The 22,088-nt window shown below is 38.4% G+C and overlaps 1 protein-coding gene across 1 annotated transcript in view; it reads left to right on the forward strand.

Moving 5' to 3' along the window:
• The window catches only part of HMCN1 (hemicentin 1), a 552,382-nt gene extending 530,900 nt beyond the window's left edge, over positions 1-21,482 (forward strand). Inside the window, exons 104-107 of the mRNA XM_004013873.6 lie at positions 15-365; positions 3,955-4,074; positions 18,441-18,567; positions 20,085-21,482. Coding sequence (XP_004013922.3) covers positions 15-365; positions 3,955-4,074; positions 18,441-18,567; positions 20,085-20,451 — 965 coding nt within the window. The 3' untranslated portion in view covers positions 20,452-21,482. The remainder of the gene's footprint in view (positions 1-14; positions 366-3,954; positions 4,075-18,440; positions 18,568-20,084) is intronic.
• The last annotated feature ends 606 nt before the right edge of the window (positions 21,483-22,088 follow it).

Here is a 22,088-nt window from a genome sequence, read left to right on the forward strand (position 1 = left end):
TGGCACACGAGCAGATATTAATGAATGTGAACAAGTGTCTAAGCCTTGTGCATATCAGTGCTTCAACACCCCTGGCAGCTTCAAGTGTATCTGTCCACCAGGACAACATTTGTTAGGGGACGGGAAATCTTGCGCTGGACTGGAGAGGCTGCCAAATTATGGCACTCAATACAATAGCTATAACCTTGCACGCTTCTCCCCCATGAGAAACAACTATCAACCTCAACAGCATTACAGACAGTACTCACATCTCTACAGCTCCTACTCAGAGTATAGGAACAGCAGAACATCTCTCTCCAGGACTAGAAGGACTATTAGGAAAACTTGCCCCGAAGGCTCTGAGGCGAGCCTTGACACATGTGTAGGTAAATGTCAGCCGTATTCCATTTCCTTTTTGTGGGTTCTCTTATGGACCAAAGTCTGAGCGTATGTACAGCGCCCATGAGAGTCTGGGTGCAGTGACCTATACCTGATTTCAGATGTGGGATGACTCAAAGCTTCAAGACATTTACTCTGGCACCTACACCAATTGCCAGTTTTCTCGAATGAGTGATGTATTTACATGTGTACATTCTGATAATTTATTGTTTTATGCTGGCAATTTCTCTTTTTTTGATTGACCTGAAAGTGTTACTAAATTTAATGCTATATAGAAGCAAAGTGAAGTGGCATTCAGAATATGGGTTTTTTAAAAAAAGAGAATATGAATATTACCACCGTAATACAGTACTAGCAGATGATGGTTTTGTCCGATGGATGCCAAAGCAGTGGGTTTAAAGGGAAACTGTCTGCTACTGTGTCAGCTGCTTGCTCTGTATGAACATACAACACTGCCCTGACTGTAGTCCCACACTCCCTGTGGAGCTTCTCTGTTTGATTTATTTTGTGTATATGTGAGTCACTGAAAAGATATGTCAGGACAAAACTTTTTTCCATTGTTCTAAATTGTATGCTTTCAGTACCTTTAAATTTACAAGTCTGTAACTTAATTTGCGTACAAAAGTGAAGTGTAATTTCCAACTCCAGAATGAAGACCCTGTCTTCAGTTAAACTGCAAACAATTCCATCTATCGTTCATATAATTCAATTTTCCGTGAGTATCCACCGTTTGCATGTCATAGAACTATATACACTGAGAGGAATTAGGAAGCACAAATGAGCCCTACAGTTTGGTCGAAGAAATGATGAAACAAGAAAGAAAGGGAGTGGGGAGACAAGAGGGGAAAGAATGAAATTCTGTTTAAATTTGAAGACCCCTATGCCAACCTCATGTTGTTCTATGCTTCGTTTATTCTCTCCCAAATGTGCTCTCTGTTAAACATTTCTTTTAAGTATTTAAAAAATGCCATCTGACTTCAATTTTTGTCATTTCTTTTTCTGCGCTTCTCCAAGTCCTGTTCCTACATCACAGTCTTTGACATGTGTCCTCTGTCACTGTTAGATGGATGCAGCTTCTCATATCACCTCCACTCTGCTGGACCTTCAAACCCTCTAGATCATTACTCTTTCAAACCTTTATTCTTTAGCCCCAGATGTTCCCAGAACTTTTCCATCTGGCTGTCTTGAAGTACCTAAAGCTTAATATGATGTATATGGAATCTTCTACCTGTGATCAGCTTCCCTGAACTGTGGACAGTGCTCGTTTCTTTTACTTCTTGAATGTGAAACATTCATACGTTCATTAACAACTCTCAACATTTTTCCACATATGGTCAAATACTACTTAATTATTAATACTAAGCCTGTGGACTCTACTGTTCTTGACAGTATATCAAACATTGCTCTCAGCCTGCTTCAAACTGTTCTTATTAGATTTTTTTTCCCATTGGTAATTTTTTATGCCCACAATTTTGACCTATTTACTAGTGAAACTTTTTACTTTTCCATAGAATTAACATCTAACATTTCATTTTTCAAAGTTTCTTCCAAATAATCATTCCCACTGACAAGTTTTCATATCTTATTAATATCCCAATCTCTGCCTTTGTTTCAGACAACTCTTTTCTTCTACACCAAAAATCTTTGCTTGTGCTTTCGTAAGTGAGGGAAACACTATTCCCCATACCATACACCATCTAGTTGATTTCTAAATCATCTGAAGGTCCAAGTCATTTTAAGAAAGCGTCTTGATTGGTAACCATGTCTCCTTTTCTCTATCACAATCTATGCCCTGTAATTTCATCAGTAAAGTCTTATGAATGTTTTCTTTGTCTCTGTGTTTATATTACACTAACATATTTATGTGAGTTACATTCCCAAAACAATCTACTGTGTAAAGCAGTTACTACTTCAGAGTGAGGACCAGTCTTGGAGAATCTAAAGTTAACTTCTATAACTAGTTTGTTACTGGATATTTAAGTTTTATTGGGGACCACTGAATAGGCTTAAAACAGTATCGTAAAGTAAAATAAAGTAAAATAAAATAAAAAAGAAATATTCCTTAAAATACAGTGAATATTTTATGGTGTTTGTACTAATAAAGAAATTCACGCTATGATTGCAGACAGCTTTGGAATTATGTAACAAGCAACTTGCAGTAAACACCAAATGTCTTTCTTTAATTAACCATCTGGGACAGACAGATTACAAAAGATTCAGATTAACACCATGGCATTTTGTTTAGACTTGGGCTAAAATTTAGCTTTTTAAGGAATTTATTCCAAAGCTTACTTATTAGGGAAAATGAATGATACATTGCTTCTGAACATAGAAATCACACTTAGGGCCACTTTAAACTACTTGGAGTTCAATATGATTTACGTTTCTGTTGTTTTATTTTTGTTAAAGCAGATTATAAAGGGAAAATGTTAAAATAACTCAAGTGCTGCTGTGAATGCTTTGGTTAACTAAAATGGGGCAAAGACGATGACAAATATTTTATGAGTATTTGTCATTAACAGATTGGGTCATTGCAATTATAATCTGAGCATCTGCAGAGTGAACAGGTTCTTTTGCTCTGAGTCATCTCCAAGTTGTCACTTTCTCTTCCCTTTACTTCCAGCCCACAGCCCTACTGCCCCATTTCACACCATCTTCTCCTCTTTCTTCTAACACTGGGTGGCGAACTTTACTATTAGGCAAAACACAGTTGCAACAGTAAATCTAGGCCTCTCAAATCCCATCCCTGATTCTGAAAGCAAATAGCAGTTAATTTTAAACTGTCTTTCTAACTGTCCTTTTTATTACTGTTTTTTTAATTTTGTTTAGTGATAGCAGGTAGATTAGCTCTTTATAGTTTATAAAATGTTTTTCATATCTTATTATATTTGCACCTTCTAACAAACCTGTGTGAAGTAAGGAGATTGTGTCTCTGACTCCTCTTCGCAGAAGAATCAACTGAGATCTTGAGAAGTTAAGTGGCTGGGCGAAAGTAACATAGCAACTATGTATATGTAGTTGTCATTAGTGAAATACTTTATAATCATATAAGCTGGATAAATATTCCTGTTGCAAAGATAAAACCACCTCCACTAAATGATATCTGCATATGGGAAAGTTACACATGGCTGTTGGAGAGAGAGAGAGGCAACTGAAGTTTAAATAAAATAGAAAAGAATATTTCTTTTTCCAGTTAATCTCAATAGAAAGTTTATCTTTTAGGTAAATTCTACTGTTCTGTCAAGAGTTTAGCACTTTAGTAGTTTGGGATCTTGCACCATTCTGTTTCATCTGTTGTTCTAATCTTAATTAAGTAACATTGAAATTGGCTAGGTTGGGGTTTCAGCTCAAATACATTTATACACAAAAGAGATGTTCATATTTTATAATATAGGACAGTTTTATATTGGACCATTAAAAACAGATCCTGATATGAAACCACTTTGAGCATTTTTAAACACATGAGTATAAGATCACTAAGTTGTCTACTGTATGTCAAAAGCTTGTTTATAGTTGATTCTGTGAGTTTCTGCCTTTGTTTTGTATACTTACATATTCTGCTTTCTTTCTGCACAGATATTAATGAATGTGAAAACACAGACACCTGCCAGCATGAGTGTAAAAATACCTTTGGGAGCTATCGGTGTATCTGTCCACCTGGCTATCAGCTCATGCTCAATGGAAAGACATGTCAAGGTGAGAAAACTTTGGGACATTTACTGCTGCAGCTTAACTTAAAACCAATATAGCATAGTATGAGAAGTGTCTTTTTTTTTTTAATAACTATTCTTCTAGTTGATTCCTTTCCCTTCACTATCCCATGAGTCAGACTTATCTTTAATCATCGCTTTTACAAGCAGGAAAAGCAGAAGGGAATTAAGCAAAGGAAAATTTGAGAAACATTTTTGGTATGGTCTTAGAAGAAGGCACTGCTACTGCTACTGCTAAGTTGCTTCAGTCGTGTCCAGCTGTGTGTGACCCCATAGACGGCAACCCACCAGGCTCCCCCGTCCCTGGGATTCTCCAGGCAAGAACACTGGAGTGGGTTGCCATTTCCTTCTCCAGTGCATGAAAGTGAAAACTGAAGTTGCTCAGTTGTGTCCGACTCCCAGGGACCCCATGGAGTGCAGCCCACCAGGCTCCTCCGTCTGTGGGATTTTCCAAGCAAGAGTACTGGAGTGGGGTGCCATTGCCTTCTCCAAGAAGAAGGCACAGGAATGCCTAAACCAGTTCATATCATATATATTTAAAACCAAAAGGAACCAATCCAGCTAAGAAGAAAGGAGAAATGGGATGAATGCTCAGTAAATGTACTTCATTGTTAGGCATTATTTTATACTTTGTTTTAGTGATCAGTGGGCAATTGATTAACTCATTCATTCTTTGAATCAAATGATGAATGCCAATCATTTTTTAGAAATTCAGGATGCAGTAGGTTAAAACAGGTGAATAATGTACACTATTTCCTTATGAGAGTCTAGTGGATACAGACATGCAAATAAGTGCTTAATCAACATACAGAGTTCTATTACTAGGTGTTACAATGAGTTTTAGACAATGTAATGATGGCAATGGCACCCCACTCCAGTCCTCTTGCCTGGAAAATCCCATGGACGGAGGAGCCTGGTGTGCTGCAGTCCATGGGGTCACTAAGAGTTGGACATGACTGAGCGACTTCACTTTTCACTTTCATGCATTGGAGAAGGAAATGGCACCCCACTCCAGTGTTCTTGCCTGGAGAATCTCAGGGATCGGGGAGCCTGGTGGGCGGCCATCTATGGGGTCACACAGAGTCGGACACGACTGAAGTGACACAGCAGCAGCAGTGATGGTAGAAAGAAAAAAAAAAATCAATATCAATTGTACCCTCTTCACACAAAAATGTGAAAGGAGTATTTTGATGAACTTAGTATGTTGCAATGTGTACTTAGAGAAAAAATGTATGAATTTACATAAATCGTCAAAATCTAAGAAACTAATTCTATGGACAAAAAAACCCTAAGAATATGATATAGGTCTTTAAAAGCTCTGAATTTTATTCATCTCTGTCCTGTATGAAAGACTTCCCTTTACAAAACACTTGCTAGGATGCAGCTCATGGAAATGTGTTCTGGAAGGCAAGAACAGGATGGACAGTTGCTTCACCTGGGTTACTATGAGCCTCCCCACTCTTACTTACCCCATTCACCCAATATGCTCCCTCAGAGCCCCCGCTGATCATGTGAATGCAATAATAAACTCTGCTCCAGTCATCCTTCACCAAACATTTATGAAAAGCTTGCCCTAGGAAGAACGTTTTACTAAGTTTTGAAATACTGGAATAATGTATCTACATTATAGTTTTACATTTTTCTGAAACAACTGTTAGCTCATTTTAATCAGCAGTATAGCTTTGTCAAGAACAATAAATCGGACCCATTCTAGAGATGATAAAACCAATTCTTAGAGTGATTATGTGAGTCTCAGTGTCCTATAACCATCAAGAACAAGGGTAGGACTTGATCACAGATTTCACTATGTTTAGAATGGTCCTTTGTTTCTCCTGTGATGCTGTGAACAACAGTGTCATTGTAGTGTGGCAGCAGAGATGTAAGAGTGCTTACACTGTCCATGTCTTACAACTTTCTCCAGCTTGTCACCCCAAGAATCCTTCTGAAGGGGGGGCAGTGTACAACACTACCATTATTCTCTCTACAGGTGCACCAGGTACCAAGGAAGGAAGGGGACAGATACTGAAGCATTTGGAATAACCTAGTGGACTGCAAACTCCTTAGCCAGATTTTTAAGGGTTATATTATGTCATATTCTCAGGAGAGGATTTTTTCTCCATTAAATTATGCCAGTATGTTTTTTTAGTTGTCCTTGTCACTCATTCAGTTCAAAACATTTTTCCACTTTCACTTGTGCTCCAGAGAGTGGAAAATAATGTGCACAAATCAGAAACAGGCATCATCTAAAATGTTTACAATTTAAGCAAGTTACATATTTTTGTGATTTTATAAAAGGACATGAGAGATAACAATTACAACATTTAAAGAAGTCTCCACTCTAAAGAATAACTTGGAGTCTTTCATGGCTTTAGAAAGTGTTTGCAGTATTTGTGAGGAACAAAAGACTACGTTTCATCCCCAGATGAATTTTTGAAGCTTTATACATTAGTGTTAGAGATATCAATAATAAAAGGGATATTAAAGTGAACTTGACATTGAACATTGACAGAAACTAGTCAAAAGTAGAAGCCATCAGATTGCAAAATGAAAAGCAAAAACATGACCAAGCATAATTTTTCCCAAAAGCAGAGAGGAGAAACTGAAAATTTTGTATGCTAATCTTAAACCCCACTAATCTAATTCCAGTCCCAAAGAAGGGCACTGCCAAAAATGTTCAAACTACTACACAATTGCACTCATTTCAAAAGCTAGCAAGGTAATGCTAAAAATCCTTCAAGCTAGGCTTCAATAGTACATGAACTGAGAACTTCCAGATATACAAACTAGATTTAGAAAAAGCAGAGGAACCACAGATCAAATTGCCAACGTCCGCTGGATCATGGAAAAGCAAGAGAGTTCCAGAAAAACATCAATTTCTGCTTTATTGACTATGCCAAAGCCTTTGACTGTGTGGACCACAACAAACTCTGGAAAATTCTTAAAGAGATGGGAATACCAGACCACCTTACTTGCCTCCTGAGAAACCTGTATGCAGGTCAAGAAGCAACAGTTAGAACTGGACATGGAACAATGGACTGGTTACAAATTGGGAAAGGATTATGTCAAGGCTGAATATTATCACCCTGCTTATTGAACTTATATGCAGAGTACATCATGTGAAATGCCAGTCTGGGTGAATCACAGGCTGGAATCAAGATTGTCAGGAGAAATATCAATAAGCTTAGATATGCAGATGATGCCACCCTTATGGCAGAAAGTGAAGAGGAGCTAAAGAGCCTCTTGATGAAGATGAAAAAGGAGAGTGAAAGTGGGCTTAAAACTCCAACAATCAAAATCTTTTTTTTAATTTAAATTTATTTTTTAATTGGAGGCTAATTACTTTACAATATCGTATTGGTTCTGCCACACATCAACATGAATCCGCCACGGGTGTACACATGTTCCCCATCCTAAACCCCCCTCCCACCTCCCTCCCCATACCATCCCTCTGGGTCGTCCCAGTGCACCAGCCCCAAGCATCCTGTATCAATCAAAATCTTAAGATCATGGCATCTGGTCCCATCACTTCATGGCAAATAGATGGGGAAACAAAGGAAACAGTGATAGATTTTATTTTCTCAGGCTCCAAAATCTCTGTGGACAATGACTGCAGCCATGAAATTAAAAGACACTTGCTCCTTGGAAAAAAAGCTATGACAAACCTAGACACAGTGTTAAAAATCAGATATCACTTTGTTAACAAAGGCCCACATAGTCAAAGCTATGGTTTTTCCAGTAGTCATGTATGGATGTGAGAGTTGGACCATAAGAAGGCTGAGTGCTGAAGAATTGATGTTTTCGAACTGTGGGGTTGGAAAAGACTCTTGAGAGTCCCTTGGACTTCAAGGAGATGCAACAAGTCAATCCTAAAGGAAATCAGTCCTGAATATTCTTTGGAAGGACTGAGGCTGAAGCCCCAATACTTTGGCCACCTGATGCAAACAGCCAACTCATTGGAAAAGACCCTGATGGTGGGAAAGACTGAAGGCAGGAGGAGAAGGCAACGACAGATGATGAGATGGTTGGATGGCATCACCAACTCAATAAACAAAAATTTGAGCAAGCTCCAGGAGATGGTGAAACCATGGGGTTGCAAAGAGTCGAACACAACTGAACAACAATCTAATTCTAAAAGTGTAAAAATACTGTATGTTGGCATTGCCTTCAAAATGAATTATCTATCCAAGTTTTTAAGAAGCAATTCATGTCTATTGAGAATCTGAATTACTTTATATTCTCTATAAGTCAAATGTTTATTCTGAATTACTTTTTTTAATGTAGCCAGAAGCATTTGGTTAAATGCATTCATATATTCTAAAGCTGTTCCTGTGAAAGTTTTTCAACTCATCTTGGTATACTTTTCTTACAGCAATAATATTTGTTATGAAAAGCCTATACTTTAATTTTTGATCATAATAATTTTTAAATAATATTTTGCAATTTTATATAATATTATATACAATTATTTAATCTTATGATATGTTATATAATTATATAATATCTTATAAAAACCAGATATTACCATACTGTCAGGTAACAAAAGATAGCCTGATTGCTCCACCTTTTCTGGCTACTTTTTTTTATGACTAGTGACTAAAGTGAGTGAACTAAGTGAGCGGATTGAGTGCCTTAAAGATACTTACTCCTGAAGAGATAGTGATAGAAGACAAAGAAGGGTTACCTTCTTAGAAGCTCAAATACTTTTTGAAAGCTCTTCTATGGGAAGTGTATGTTATTATGGAGCTAGGGACAAACACTTTGTATATTAGATTCTGACATTTGATATATTCAGCCAATGGACATATGTGAGGAGGTAGCTGTTCTTACTGTGTATAAATGTGTATCCAGATCCCGGCCTCCAAGCCACCATTTTCATAGACCCTAACAGTCCACTGGCCCCATGTTTCTGTGTGAGTTCACTATAAAAATTAAAGTGAAAAGGAAACTTGGAATATGGATGGGAGGGGAATGGGATTTTTTTTTATGATAGCAAAGGTAAATTTCTTTCACATTTTCCTAAAGGGCTTTTCACTTCATTCTGAGACAGTTTCATTTTGTCAAGGAGATGGAACACTTCCAACAGATAAAAATCATAACTGAAAGTTGGTTTGCAGAGTCAAAAGGCAAGATTTAAGATTTAACTGAAATAAAACATGTTTCTGTTTCATTCCTGGAGGAAAACTAATCCTATTGTAAAAGGAGTAATAGTAAGCACATTAGGTCATTATCAAGTCCCAGCTCTACCCACCAGGGGGCAGATACCAGAAGCAAAAAAACTACAATCCAGCAGCCTACAGAACCAAGTCCAGAAATGCAGATCAGAACCTACCCTAGAATCACCTGGTCCCTGGCCCTTTGGTGACAAAAGGGGAGTGTACTGCTGGGACACAGAGGACATCCCCCATAGAGGCCACTTCTCAGAGGCCAAGAAACATAAATAACCTTCCACATACCTAAAAATACAAATAGAAATCTAGGCAAAGACTTCCCTGGCGGTACTGTGGATAGGAATCCACCTACCAATGCAGGGAACGCGGGTTTGGTCTCTGGTGCAGAAAGATTCTGCGTGCCATGGGGCAACTAAGCCCATGTGCCACAACTGCTGAAGCCTGCAGATTCTAGGGCCTAAGAGCCACAACTGCTGAGCTCGCATGTGGCAACTCCTGAAGCCCATGAGCCTAGAGAAGCCACCACGACGAGAAGCCCTGTGCACCACAGCTAGAGAGCAGGCCCCACTCTCCGCAGCCTGAGAAAGCCTGCACACACCAATGAAGACCCAGGGCAACCACAGATTTTTTAAAAAATAAAAAAGAAAGAAAGAAAAACCCAGGTGAAAGGAGATAACAGAGGATTATGTTCCAGACAAAGAACAAGATATACCCCCAGAACAACTAACTGACGTGGAGATAGGCAATCTACCTGAGAAAGAGTTCAGAGTAATGATTGTAAAGATGATCCAGAAATTCAGGTAAAGAATGGATGCATGGTGCAAAAACCTGTAAGAAATTTTTAGCAAAGAGTTAGAAAATATAAAGAACAGCCAAAAAGTTGAAGGATACAATAACTGAAGTGAAAAACACCCTAGAAGGAATCAATAGCTGAATAAATGAGCCAGAAGAATGGATAGGTGAGCTGGAAGACAGAATGGTAGAAGTCAGTACTGCATAACAGAATAAAGAAAAAATTGAGAAGAAATGAGGGCAGTTTGAGAGACTTCTGAGACAATGTCAAATGCACCAACATTTGCATTATAGAGGCCCCAGAAGGAGAAAAGGGAGAGAAAGGGCCTGAGAAGATATTTGAAGAGATAATAGCTGAAAACTTTCCTAATGTGCAAAAGGAGACAGTTACCCAAGCCCAGGAAGTGCAAAACCTATCGTAGACGATCGACTCTAGAAGGAACATGCCCACACACGGCAATCAAACTGACAGAAAATATTAAAAGCAACAAATAATGTATAAGGGACCCCCATAAGGTTATTGTCTGATTTTTTAGCTGAAACTCTGGCTAGAGGAGAGTGGCACATTATATTTAAAGTGATGAAAGTGTAAAACCTACAAACAAGATTACTTTACCCAGCAAGACTCATTCAAATTTTGACAGAGAAATCTAAAGCTTTACAGACAAGGAAAAGCCAAAAGAACTCATTACCACCAAACCAGCTTTACAAAAAAATGCTAAAGGAATTGCTCTAGACAGAAAAGAAAAGTCTACAACTAGAAATAAGCAAATTAGGAAATGGGAAAGCTCGTTGGTAAAGGCAAACCTACCCAAAAGGTAGGAAATTATCCACATTCAAATATGATATTGAAACCAGTAATCATGAGAGGAGGAGAGTAAAACTTCAGGATACTTGAAGTGCATTTGAAATTAAGAAATCAGCACCTTAAAACAATTGTGTGTATACCTAGACTGCTATATCAAAAATCTCGTATTCAAGGAAGTTAATAGACATAAAAGGAGAAATTAACAGTAACACAGTACGAGGGGAGGACTTTTAACACTCACCCCACTTGCCTCAATGGACAGATGATCCAGGCAGAAAATCAATAAGAAAACATAGGCCCTAAAAAACACATTAGTCCAGATGAACTTAATTGGTATATATAGAGCATTCCATCCAAAAGCAGCAGAATACAGATTCTTTTCAAGTGCACATGGAACATTCTCCAGGATTGACATGTACTTATACAAGTACCGTTGCCTTCTCCAAAGTAACAAATGAATCACTGAAGAAATCAAGGAGGAAATCGAAAAAATACCTAGAGATAAATGAAAACAGAAACATGATGATCCAAAACATGGAACACAGCAAAAGCAGTTCTAAGAAAAAAGTTAATAGCTATACAAGCTTACGTCAGGAAACAAGAAAAATCTGAAACTACCTAACTTCACACCTAAAGCAACTAAAGAAAGAACAAAACAAAACCCAAGTTAATTAAAAGGAAAGAAAGCATAAAGATCAGATCAGAAATAAATGAAATACAGAGGAAGAAAACAATAGTAAAGATCAGTGAAACTAAAAGGTGGTTCTTCAGAAAAGCACGTATGTATGTGTACTACTGAATCACTTTGCTATACACCTGAACTAACAGAACATTGCAAGTCAACTATACAATAAAATTTTTAAAAATAAAAATGTCAAAATATTTAAAGCAATAAATAAAAATAAAAGCTGATTCATTGTAAAGATAAACAAAATCGATAAACCTTTAGCCAGACTCATCAAGAAAAACAGGGAGAGAGCCCAAATCAATAAAATCGTAAATGAGAAAGAAGTTACAGTCAACACCACAGAAATACAAAGGCCCATACTAAAAGCAACTATTTATCAATAAAATCGACAACCTACAAGAAATATGCAAATTCTTAGAAAGGTACAATCTCCCAAGAGTGAAAAATGAACAAAAAGAGAACATGAACAGACCAATTTTAAATACTGAAATTGAATCTGTGATTCTAAAAACTCCCCCAAAAGATACAATATCAGATGACTTAACGGGCAAATTCTATAAAACTTTAATAGAAGAGTTAACACCTAAATCTTCTGAAACTATTCCAAAAACTTCCAGAGGAAGGAATACTTCCAAACTCATTCAGTGAGGCCACCGTCACTCTGATAACCAAAACCAAAGATACCACAAAAAAGAAAAATTATATACAAGTATCACTGATTAATATATTGCAAAAATATTAAACAAATTACTAGCAAACTGAATCCAACATTACATTAAAAGGATCATACACCATGATTAAAATTCCAGGGATGCAAGATTTTTCAGTGTCCACAAATCAGTGTGATACACCACAGTGACAAATTGAATTAAAACTATATGATCATTGCAATAGATGCAGAAAAAACTTTCGATAAAATTCAGTTCAGGTCAGTTCAATCGCTCAGTCATGTCCGACTCTTTGCGATCCCATGAACCACAGTACAGCACGCCTCCCTGTCCATCACCAACTCCCGAAGTCCACCCAAACTCATGTCCATTGAATCAGTAATGCCATCTAATCATCTCATCCTCTGTCATCCCCTTCTCCTCCTGCCTTCAATCTTTCCCAACATCAGGGGCTTTTCAAATGAGTCTGCTCTTCACATCAGGTGGCCAAAATATTGGAGGTTCAGCTTCAGCATCAGTCCTTCCAATGAACACCCAGGACTGATCTCCTTTAGGATGGACTGGTTGGATCTCCTTGCAGTTGAAGGGACTCTCAAGAGTCTTCTCCAACACCACAGTTCAAAAGCATTAATTCTTTGGTGCTCAGCTTTCTTTATAGTTCAACTCTCACATCCATACATGACCACAGGAAAAACCATAGCCTTGACTAGATGGACCTTAGTTGGCAAAGTAATGTCTCTGCTTTTGAATATGCTATCTAGGTTGGTCATAACTTTTCTTCCAAGGAGTAAGTGTCTTTTAACTTCATGGCTGCAATCACCATCTGCAGTGATTTTGGAACCCCCCAAAATAAAGTCAGCTACTGTTTCCACTGTTTCTCCATCTATTTGCTGTGAAGTGATGGGACTGGATGCCATGATCTTCGTTTTCTGAATGTTGAGCTTTAAGCCAACTTTTTCACTCTCCTCTTTCACTTTCATCAAGGGGCTCTTTAGTTCTTCACTTTCTGCCTAAGGGTGGTCATCTGCATATCTGAGGTTATTGATATTTCTCCCGGCAGTCTTGATTCCAGCCTGTGATTCTTCCAGCCCAGCGTTTCTCTGGGCTGAATAACCTATATGCAGATGTACTCTGCATATAGGTTAAATAAGCAGGGTGACAATATACAGCCTTGACGTACTCCTTTTCCTATTTGGAACCAGTCTGTTGTTCCATGTCCAGTTCTAACTGTTGCTTCCTGACCTGCATACAGGTTTCTCAAGAGGCAGGTCAGGTGGTCTGGTATTCCCATCTCTTTCAGAATTTTCCACAGTTATTGTGATAAAATTCAATACCCATTTATGATATAAAGTTCCCCATAAAGTGGGCATAGGGGGAACTTACCTCAACATCATAAAGCCATATATGATAAACCCTACTCACAGCTAACATCCTACTCGATGGTGAAAAGTTGAAGGTATTTCCTCTAAGTTCAGAAACAAGGCCAAGGATGAAGGATATCCACTTGGCACTTTATTCAACAGAATTATGGAAGTCCTAGACATGTTAGAGAAGAAAGAGAAATGAAAGGAATCCAAATTGGAAAAGGAGTAATAAAACTACCATGGTTTGCAGATAACATAATACTATACATAGAAAATCCTAAAGACGCTACCAGAAGATTACTAGAGCTCAATAATTTCAGTACAATTGCTGGACACAGTTAATACACTGAAATACTTTCTTTTTCTATACACTAACAGTTACCATTGTATCAAAAAGAATAAAATACCTTGAAATAAACCTACCTAAGGAGGCAAAAGACCTGTATTCTAAAAACTATGAGATGCTGATGAAAGAAATCAAAGATAACACAAACAGAAGGAAGGATATACAATATTCCTGGACTGTAACAATCAATATTGTCAGAATGAGTATACTACCCAAGACAGTCTACATGTTCAGTGCAATTGCTGTCAAATTACCAATGGCATTTTTCACAGAATAAGAAATTTTAAAATTTATATGGAAGCACAAAAGACCTCAAGTAGCCAAAGAAATCTTGAGAAAGTAAAACAGAGCTGGAGGAAACAGGCTCCCTGACTTCAGAATATACTCAAAGCTATAGTTATCAAAATAATGTGGTAGTGGCCCAAAAACAGAAATATTGATCAATGGAACAGGAGAGAAAGCTCAGAAACAAACCAACACACCTATGGTCAATTAATCCACAACAAAGGAGGCAAAAATGTACAATAGCAAAAATACAGTTTCTTCAATAAGTGGTGCTGGGAAAACTGAACCAACGCATGTAAAAGAGTGAAATTAGAACATTCTCTAACACCATAAAAATAAACTCAAAATGGATTATAACTTAAATGTAAAACCAGAAATCATAAAACTTTTTGGGGGAAACATAGGCAGGATACATAAATAGCAGCAATATCTTTTTGGCTCCATCTCCTGAGTAATGAAAATAAAAATTTAAGTTAAAAAGAAAATTTTAAAAAATGATATCTAAATAAACTTAAAATCTTTTCCACAGCATAGGAAACCATAAACAAAATGTAAAAGGCCACCTACAGAATGGAAGAAAATATTTTCAAATGATGTGACTGACAAGCGATTAATCTCCAAAATATATAAACAGCTCATTTTCCTACAAATGGGCAGAAGATCTAAATAAACATTTCTGCAAAGAAGATATACAGGTGGCCAACAGGCACATGAAAAGATGCTCAATATCATTAATTATTACAAAAATGCAAATCAAAATTACAATGAGGTATCATTTCACACCACTCAGAATGGCCATTATCCAAAAGTCTACAAATAATAAATGCTGGAGAGGGTGTGGGAATAAGAAGCCCTCCTGCCTTGTTGGTGGAAATGTAAACTGTTATAGCCACTATGGAGAACAACATGGAGGGTCCTTGAAAAGCTAAAAGTAGAGTTATCCTGCTTTTTTTGCTCCTGCAGCTTTACTTCTGGGCATATATCTAGAGAAAACCATAATTTGATAATACACATTCACCCCAATGTTCACTGCAGTACTGTTTACAACAGCCAAGACATGGAAGCAACCTACATGTCTATTGACACATGGACGGATAAAGATGTGGCATATATACACAATGAAAGATGAGTCATAAAAAGGATAAAATAATGTCATTCGCAACATGGATGGATCTAGAGATTACCATGCTAAGAGAAGTCGGAGAAAGATAAAGTAACATGTGATATCACTTATATGTGGAATCTAAAGAAAGACACAAATGAACTTTCCTACAAAACAGAAATAGACCCACAGACATAGAAAAGCAACTTATGCTTACCAAAGGGAAAAGGGAGTTGGAGGGAGGGATAAATTGAGAAATTAAGACTGACATGTACACACTACTATATAGCACAGGGAACTATACATAATATTTTGTAATAAACTAAAAGAAAATAATCTGAAAAAGTATGTATTTATGTATAATTGAATCACTTTGCTGTACACCGGATTAACACAGCATTATAAATCAACTATACCGCACAATTGCACTCATCTCACATGCTAGTAAAGTAATGGTCAAAATTCTCCAAGCCAGGCTTCAGCAATACGTGAACCGTGAACTCCCTGATGTTCAAGCTGGTTTTAGAAAAGGCAGAGGAACCAGAGATCAAATTGCCAACATCCGCTGGATCATGGAAAAAGAAAGAGAGTTCCAGAAAAACATCTATTTCTGCTTTATTGACTATGCCAAAGCCTTTGACTGTGTGGATCACAATAAACTGTGGAAAATTCTGAAAGAGATGGGAATACCAGACCACCTCACCTGCCTCTTGAGGAATCTGTATGCAGGTCAGGAAGCAACAGTTAGAACTGGACATGGAACAACAGACTGGTTCCAAATAGGAAAAGGAGTACGTCAAGGCTATATATTGTCACCCTGCTTATTTAACTTCTATGCAGAGTACATCATGAGAAATGCTGGGCTGGAAGAAACGCAAGCTGGAATCAAGATTGCCGGGACAAATATCAATAACCTCAGATATGCAGATGACACCACCCTTAGGGCAGAAAGTGAAGAGGAGATAAAAAGCCTCTTGATGAAAGTGAAAGAGGAGAGTAAAAAAGTTGGCTTCAAGCTCAACATTCAGAAAACGAAGATCATGGCATCTGGTCCCATCACTTCATGGGAAATAGATGGGAAAACAGTGAAACAGTGTCAGACTTTATTTTGGGGGGCTCCAAAATCACTGCAGATGGTGACTTCAGCCATGAAATTAAGAGACGCTTACTCCTTGGAAGAAAAGTTATGACCAACCTAGATAGCATATTCAAAAGCAGAGATATTACTTTGCCGACTAAGGTCCGTCTAGTCAAGGCTATGGTTTTCCTGTAGTCATGTATGGATGTGAGAGTTGGACTGTGAAGAAGGCTGAGCGCCGAAGAATTGATGCTTTTGAACTGTGGTGTTGGAGAAGACTCTTGAGAGTCCCTTGGACTGCAAGAAGATCCAACCAGCCCATTCTGAAGGAGATCAACCCTGGGATTTCTTTGGAAGGAATGATGCTAAAGCTGAAGCTCCTGTACTTTGGCCACTTCATGCGAAGTGCTGACTCATTGGAAAGACTCTGATGCTAGGAGGGATTGGGGGCAGGAGGAGAAGGGGACGACCGAGGATGAGACGGCTGGATGGCATCACTGACTCGATGGATGTGAGTTTGAGTGAACTCCGTGAGATGGTGATGGACAGGGAGGCCTGGTGTGCTGCGATTCATGGGGTCACAAAGAGTCGGACACGACTGAGCTACTGAACTGAACTGACTGATACTTCAATAAGAAAAAAGCTTTTTAATTTGAATGGAAATTAATTCCCTGAAATAGTTGCCCGCTGTCATAACTGCTGGGAGTTTTCATGTACTACCAGGGGAATACAGATACCACAGTTTGAAACTATTGCTGTAAAATATGATTCTTAAATTTGGGGTCTCAACATCCCTTAAATTACGTTGAACTCTATAGGCCCTCTTATCCAGAAAAGTCAGGCAATCTGAGTCTTGCTTCATCTCTCTTGCTAACTTGCACACACATACCTACATACTCAACGTATAGAAATGGTTTCATTCACAGATCCCCTAGTGCTTAAATATAGACCTTAAGTTTAAAATCATGGCTTAGAAACACTCATTTTCAGGGAACTCATAAAACATTTCTCTTGGCTTTATCTTGATGCTTTTTAATTTTAATGATTTAAATGTGTTTTTTTCTAAACAACTTTGTGTAGAAAACAAAATAAAGAGCATTTCATTTGCATGTTTCCCCAATATCCTAGGGACAGTACCCTACCTATAACAACTCAGGATGGATTCTACATAGTTCAGTTCAGTCGCTCAGTTGCGTCCGACTCCTTGCGACCCCATGACTCTCAGCACGCCAGGCCTCCCTGTCCATCACCAACTCCCAGAGTTCACTCAAACTCATGTCCATCGAGTCGGTGATGCCATCCAGCCATCTCATCCTCAGTCGTCCCCTTCTCCTCCTGCCCCCAATCCCTCCCAGCATCAGAGTCTTTTCCAATGAGTCAACTCTTCGCATGAGGTGGCCAAAGTACTGGAGTTTCAGCTTCAGCATCATTCCCTTCAGATTCAATCAAACTTGAATTATGGTTCTTGGGTCATCTATTTGATCCGGTTTGGTTTTTTTTTCCCCCCTTTATTCGGTATGTCTCCACAAGTCTTCCTTGAATGTATAACTTCTTTAAATTTCTACTACCCAACCTCCCACCCAGTAATTTGACCTTACAAAATATTAGGGAGAGATCAAGGATCATTCATGTTTTAAAGAGATTTTTGACTCCAAGAAAGGTTCACATGTGTCTTATAAGTTTTTAGCTTGTTTTTCGTGAATTTAAAGAATTACTGGCTTTACAAAACACAAATGCATTCTAGTTCCCAAGTGTAAAAAAAATTTTTTTCTTTGTAGCTTCCCTTCTACTTTAATAGCCCTTATTTTTCAGTGTCTTTTCACATGATTTTTAAAAAACTTAACCTCAGAACAATCAGTCTGGGAAACAGCACACCAAGAATCAAGATCCCCACTTGGTGGGTGAAAAAGCTTAGGTGCAGCTACCAACCAAGTTCATTCTTGGGGAGGAGAAAGCTAACCCTCAATATTCCAGGCAAATAGCCACAATGCCTGCCCTGAAGGCCTCTTCTGACCTAACTTGCTAATGTTTTTTCTTTCTTGTGCTGTTGTAGATATTGATGAGTGCCTGGAACAGAATGTGCGCTGTGGGCCAAATCGCATGTGTTTCAACATGAGAGGAAGCTACCGCTGCATTGAGACACCCTGTCCACCTGACTACCAACGGGATCCTGTGTCAGGGTATGTCTTGCCTTCTTTTCCCAGGCATGCTTTTGAAAATCCTCCCTCTCTCTCCTTGACCAGCAAGCCCTGTCTGCAGTCATGTTTCTCGCTCACAGGAAGTCAGTAATCCCTCAGGGGCTAGGGGTTTACAGTGTGTTCCTTCTTCAGAGAGTGGGCAAAAAAATGAATTCATCCTGCGGCAGCGATTGCCAGCTTTGAGCTACCAGAGTTTCCTGGCACAAGTCTGCTCAGCGTGTAATGCACCCGGCAACATCTAGAATCCTTCCTTGGCAGGGAGCATTTTATAGGGTGACAGAGCCTACCTATCTTTGAAATTGCCTCTTTTCTCGTGGTGTTGGCTCAGGGGCTTCAGGGCTCTCTGCTTTTAGAGCACTCACTCTAAGAAGTACCATGGTTGTACAGTGATGAGTCATCATGACTCCGTGGGAGTGTGGAGGAGACCGAGGATGAGTCAGTCGTCTGCCTGCTCACTCACATCTCATCTTGTTTACATATTCTGCTGTCTGAAACACTGTCTTTTCTGGGTTTTGAATAAACTGCTTTGTTTTCTCCCTCCCCTTACAGAAATGTTGCACTCTGTTTAGGTACTGAGTTGGTGGGGTGCTTGGAAAATGAGATAATGGCCATCATGAATAGGCTCCACTAATAAGGAGGTAGTTCTGAAACCAGACTCTGGTTGGATCTCACTTTGTTTTCCTCTCAGTGGTGACTCCCATGTTACTGTAACACGGTCAAGTGTGCGCTGCCCAGGATTCATCCAAAACCTATTTGTAATCTGTCTGAGGGGACTAGGGAAGGGGGAAGATTAAAATTACAGACTTATCAGACTTTGAAAAATACTATGACTGAAGAGTCTGTATCTTCAGAACATGGTCCTTTGTGCATTTTTTTGTTTTAGTCTTTATTACCAGTGATTTCTGGCACACAATTTCAAAGTCATGACGACTCATAAACAACTACTGTGGGCTCTGGAAAAAGAAAATATACTATTTTTAATCTAAAATGATGTGGAAAGCAAATACCGAAAAGAAAGTTGTTTCTTTTTTTTTGTAGTCGTAATTGACCTTTTATTATTTTTAGAAAAACCAATATCAATATATTCTATTTCGGCTTTCAAATAGTCTTAGGGTAGATGTTAAAATTTTAAAATCATTTGTAGTCCTCTCTTTAAGAAGTCCTTGTTTCCAATATATATGCAGATGTTTCTCTTTCCAAAACCTACTTTTCACTTTAAAGATGTTCTGTGGTACTTCTTTCAGTGGTTCAAAAGCTTCTGATTTTAATGGAGCTGAGAGAGAAATATATGACTCTAGACCAGCACACACTCGTCAGCATCTGGCATCTGGTTTCAGTTAATAACACAGACCATGGGGTGAACCTTAGTATTTTGAAGTCATACTGTCTCCTGCCTTTAATGCCCCCAAATTGTCATGGATCATGACCACCTGCATCGTGCCTTTTCCTGCTTCCAAGCCACAATAACTTGATCTAGTTCATGTGATTGTTGTCCTTAGGTTCTGTCTCAAGAACTGTCCACCCAATGATTTGGAATGTGCCTTGAGTCCATATGCCCTGGAATACAAACTCGTCTCCCTCCCGTTTGGAATAGCTGCCAATCAAGATTTGATCCGGCTGGTTGCATACACGCAAGATGGAGTGATGCATCCCAGGACAACTTTCCTCATGATAGATGAGGAACAGACCATTCCCTTTGCCTTAAGGGATGAAAACCTGAAAGGAGTGGTGTACACAATACGACCACTGCAAGAACCAGAGACCTACCGCATGAGGGTTCGAGCCTTATCCTACAGTGCCAACGGGACCGTTGAGTATCAGACCACATTCATCGTTTATATAGCTGTGTCTGCCTATCCATACTAAGCAGTTCTCCAAAGCGTAGCTCCACATAGTTAACCCACATTTACCACAGTAATCAAGTTCCCTGAACAGCTGCTATCGTGGCAGCTTGAGATGGTGCTGTGCTCTGTTTTGTGTGCCTTCCTTGGTACTGTTGAGGTATTTTCATGATTCCACCATGGTCGTATCTTTTGGTAAGAGCTAGAAAAGTCTTGTAGTATTTTCTTTATTTATTACACTGGAGCAGTTCCTTTGCAAGGATTATTCTAAACATTTAACGGGACCCATCAGTGATGTTTTATAGTAACATAGTAGCTAAGATAACTTTGTAAAAAAGAAAAAAATTCAAAGCCAAGTGAATTTCAGCATTTAACCATTTTGATAATAATAAAGCTAGTTGCTGTGTGTTTTGATCAAAGCTTACTAAGTAACTTATGAAGATACTTTTTAAGTATTAATACTTTATATTAATAATAGGACTTACATACTTATTTTTACTTTAAAAACTAAAGAAATACCACTCATTATAGAAGTATAGTACAGCTTCTAGAAAGCTTTCTAATACCAAATGATGTTTACCTTGATTGAGCATCCAAAATAAGGATATTATTTTCAGTAACTTTGTGGAACCAGCTGAACTAGTTATAATAATAAATATATTTGTCCTCAGTGATTATGGCATGGATCTTTGCTCTAACATTTTTGACATAGTTTTCCATTCAGTTAGCGCCATAAATTTTACATTTTAGCATTTTTTAAATTTTCCTGTCAATTGGAAACAATTTTTGAAACACCAATGGGACAATTTTGTTTTTCTTGAAAATCTTGTATGTTCAAATTAGCGTAATGTTAAACGTCAATACACTGTACGTGGTGGTAACAGACTCTGGAAGCAATTGCCGAGATGTATTGTATTTTTATGAAGTGTACATATATTGCCTTAGTGTGTATTTTCTTTATAATATCTTGATGGACTCTTTTATAAAGTTATTTTATAAAAAAAAATTGTTCCAGTAAAACCTGCCTAAATAAAATTTTCACATCCTTTTTCTTAACTTTTTTAAAAACCTAAATTTGATTTCTTGAACTCATAACAGACATTAAAATTTATAGACATACATACATGTATGTGTCATACATATCATGATTTTAATCATCACAACTCTTGAAACAGTATTACTCACATTTTGTATATCCACATCCTGGGATTCAGATAACCTATGTAATTTCCTTAAGATAACACAGCTAATCAATAGCGAGAACGGCACACCTTCTACATCTCACGATCAGTTCAGTCGCTCAGTCATGTCTGACTCTTTGCGACCCCATGAATCGCAGCACGCCAGGCCTCCCTGTCCATCACCAACTCCCAGAGTCCACCCAAACTCATGTCCATCAAGTTGGTGATGCCATCCAACCATCTCATCCTCTGTCGTCCCCTTCTCCTCCTGCCCTCAATCTTTCCCAGCATCAGGGTCTTTCCAAATGAGTCAGCTCTTCACATCAGGTGGCCAAAGTATTGGAGTTTCAGCTTCAGCATCAGTCCTTCCAAAGAACACCCAGGACTGATCTCCTTTAGGATGGACTGGTTGGATCTCCTCGCAGTCCAAGGGACTCTCAAGAGTCTTCTCCAACACCACAGTTCAAAAGCATCAATTCTT

This window comes from Ovis aries, chromosome 12 (genome assembly GCF_016772045.2).
Source record: "Ovis aries strain OAR_USU_Benz2616 breed Rambouillet chromosome 12, ARS-UI_Ramb_v3.0, whole genome shotgun sequence".
In the NCBI taxonomy this organism is placed as follows: domain Eukaryota; kingdom Metazoa; phylum Chordata; class Mammalia; order Artiodactyla; family Bovidae; genus Ovis; species Ovis aries.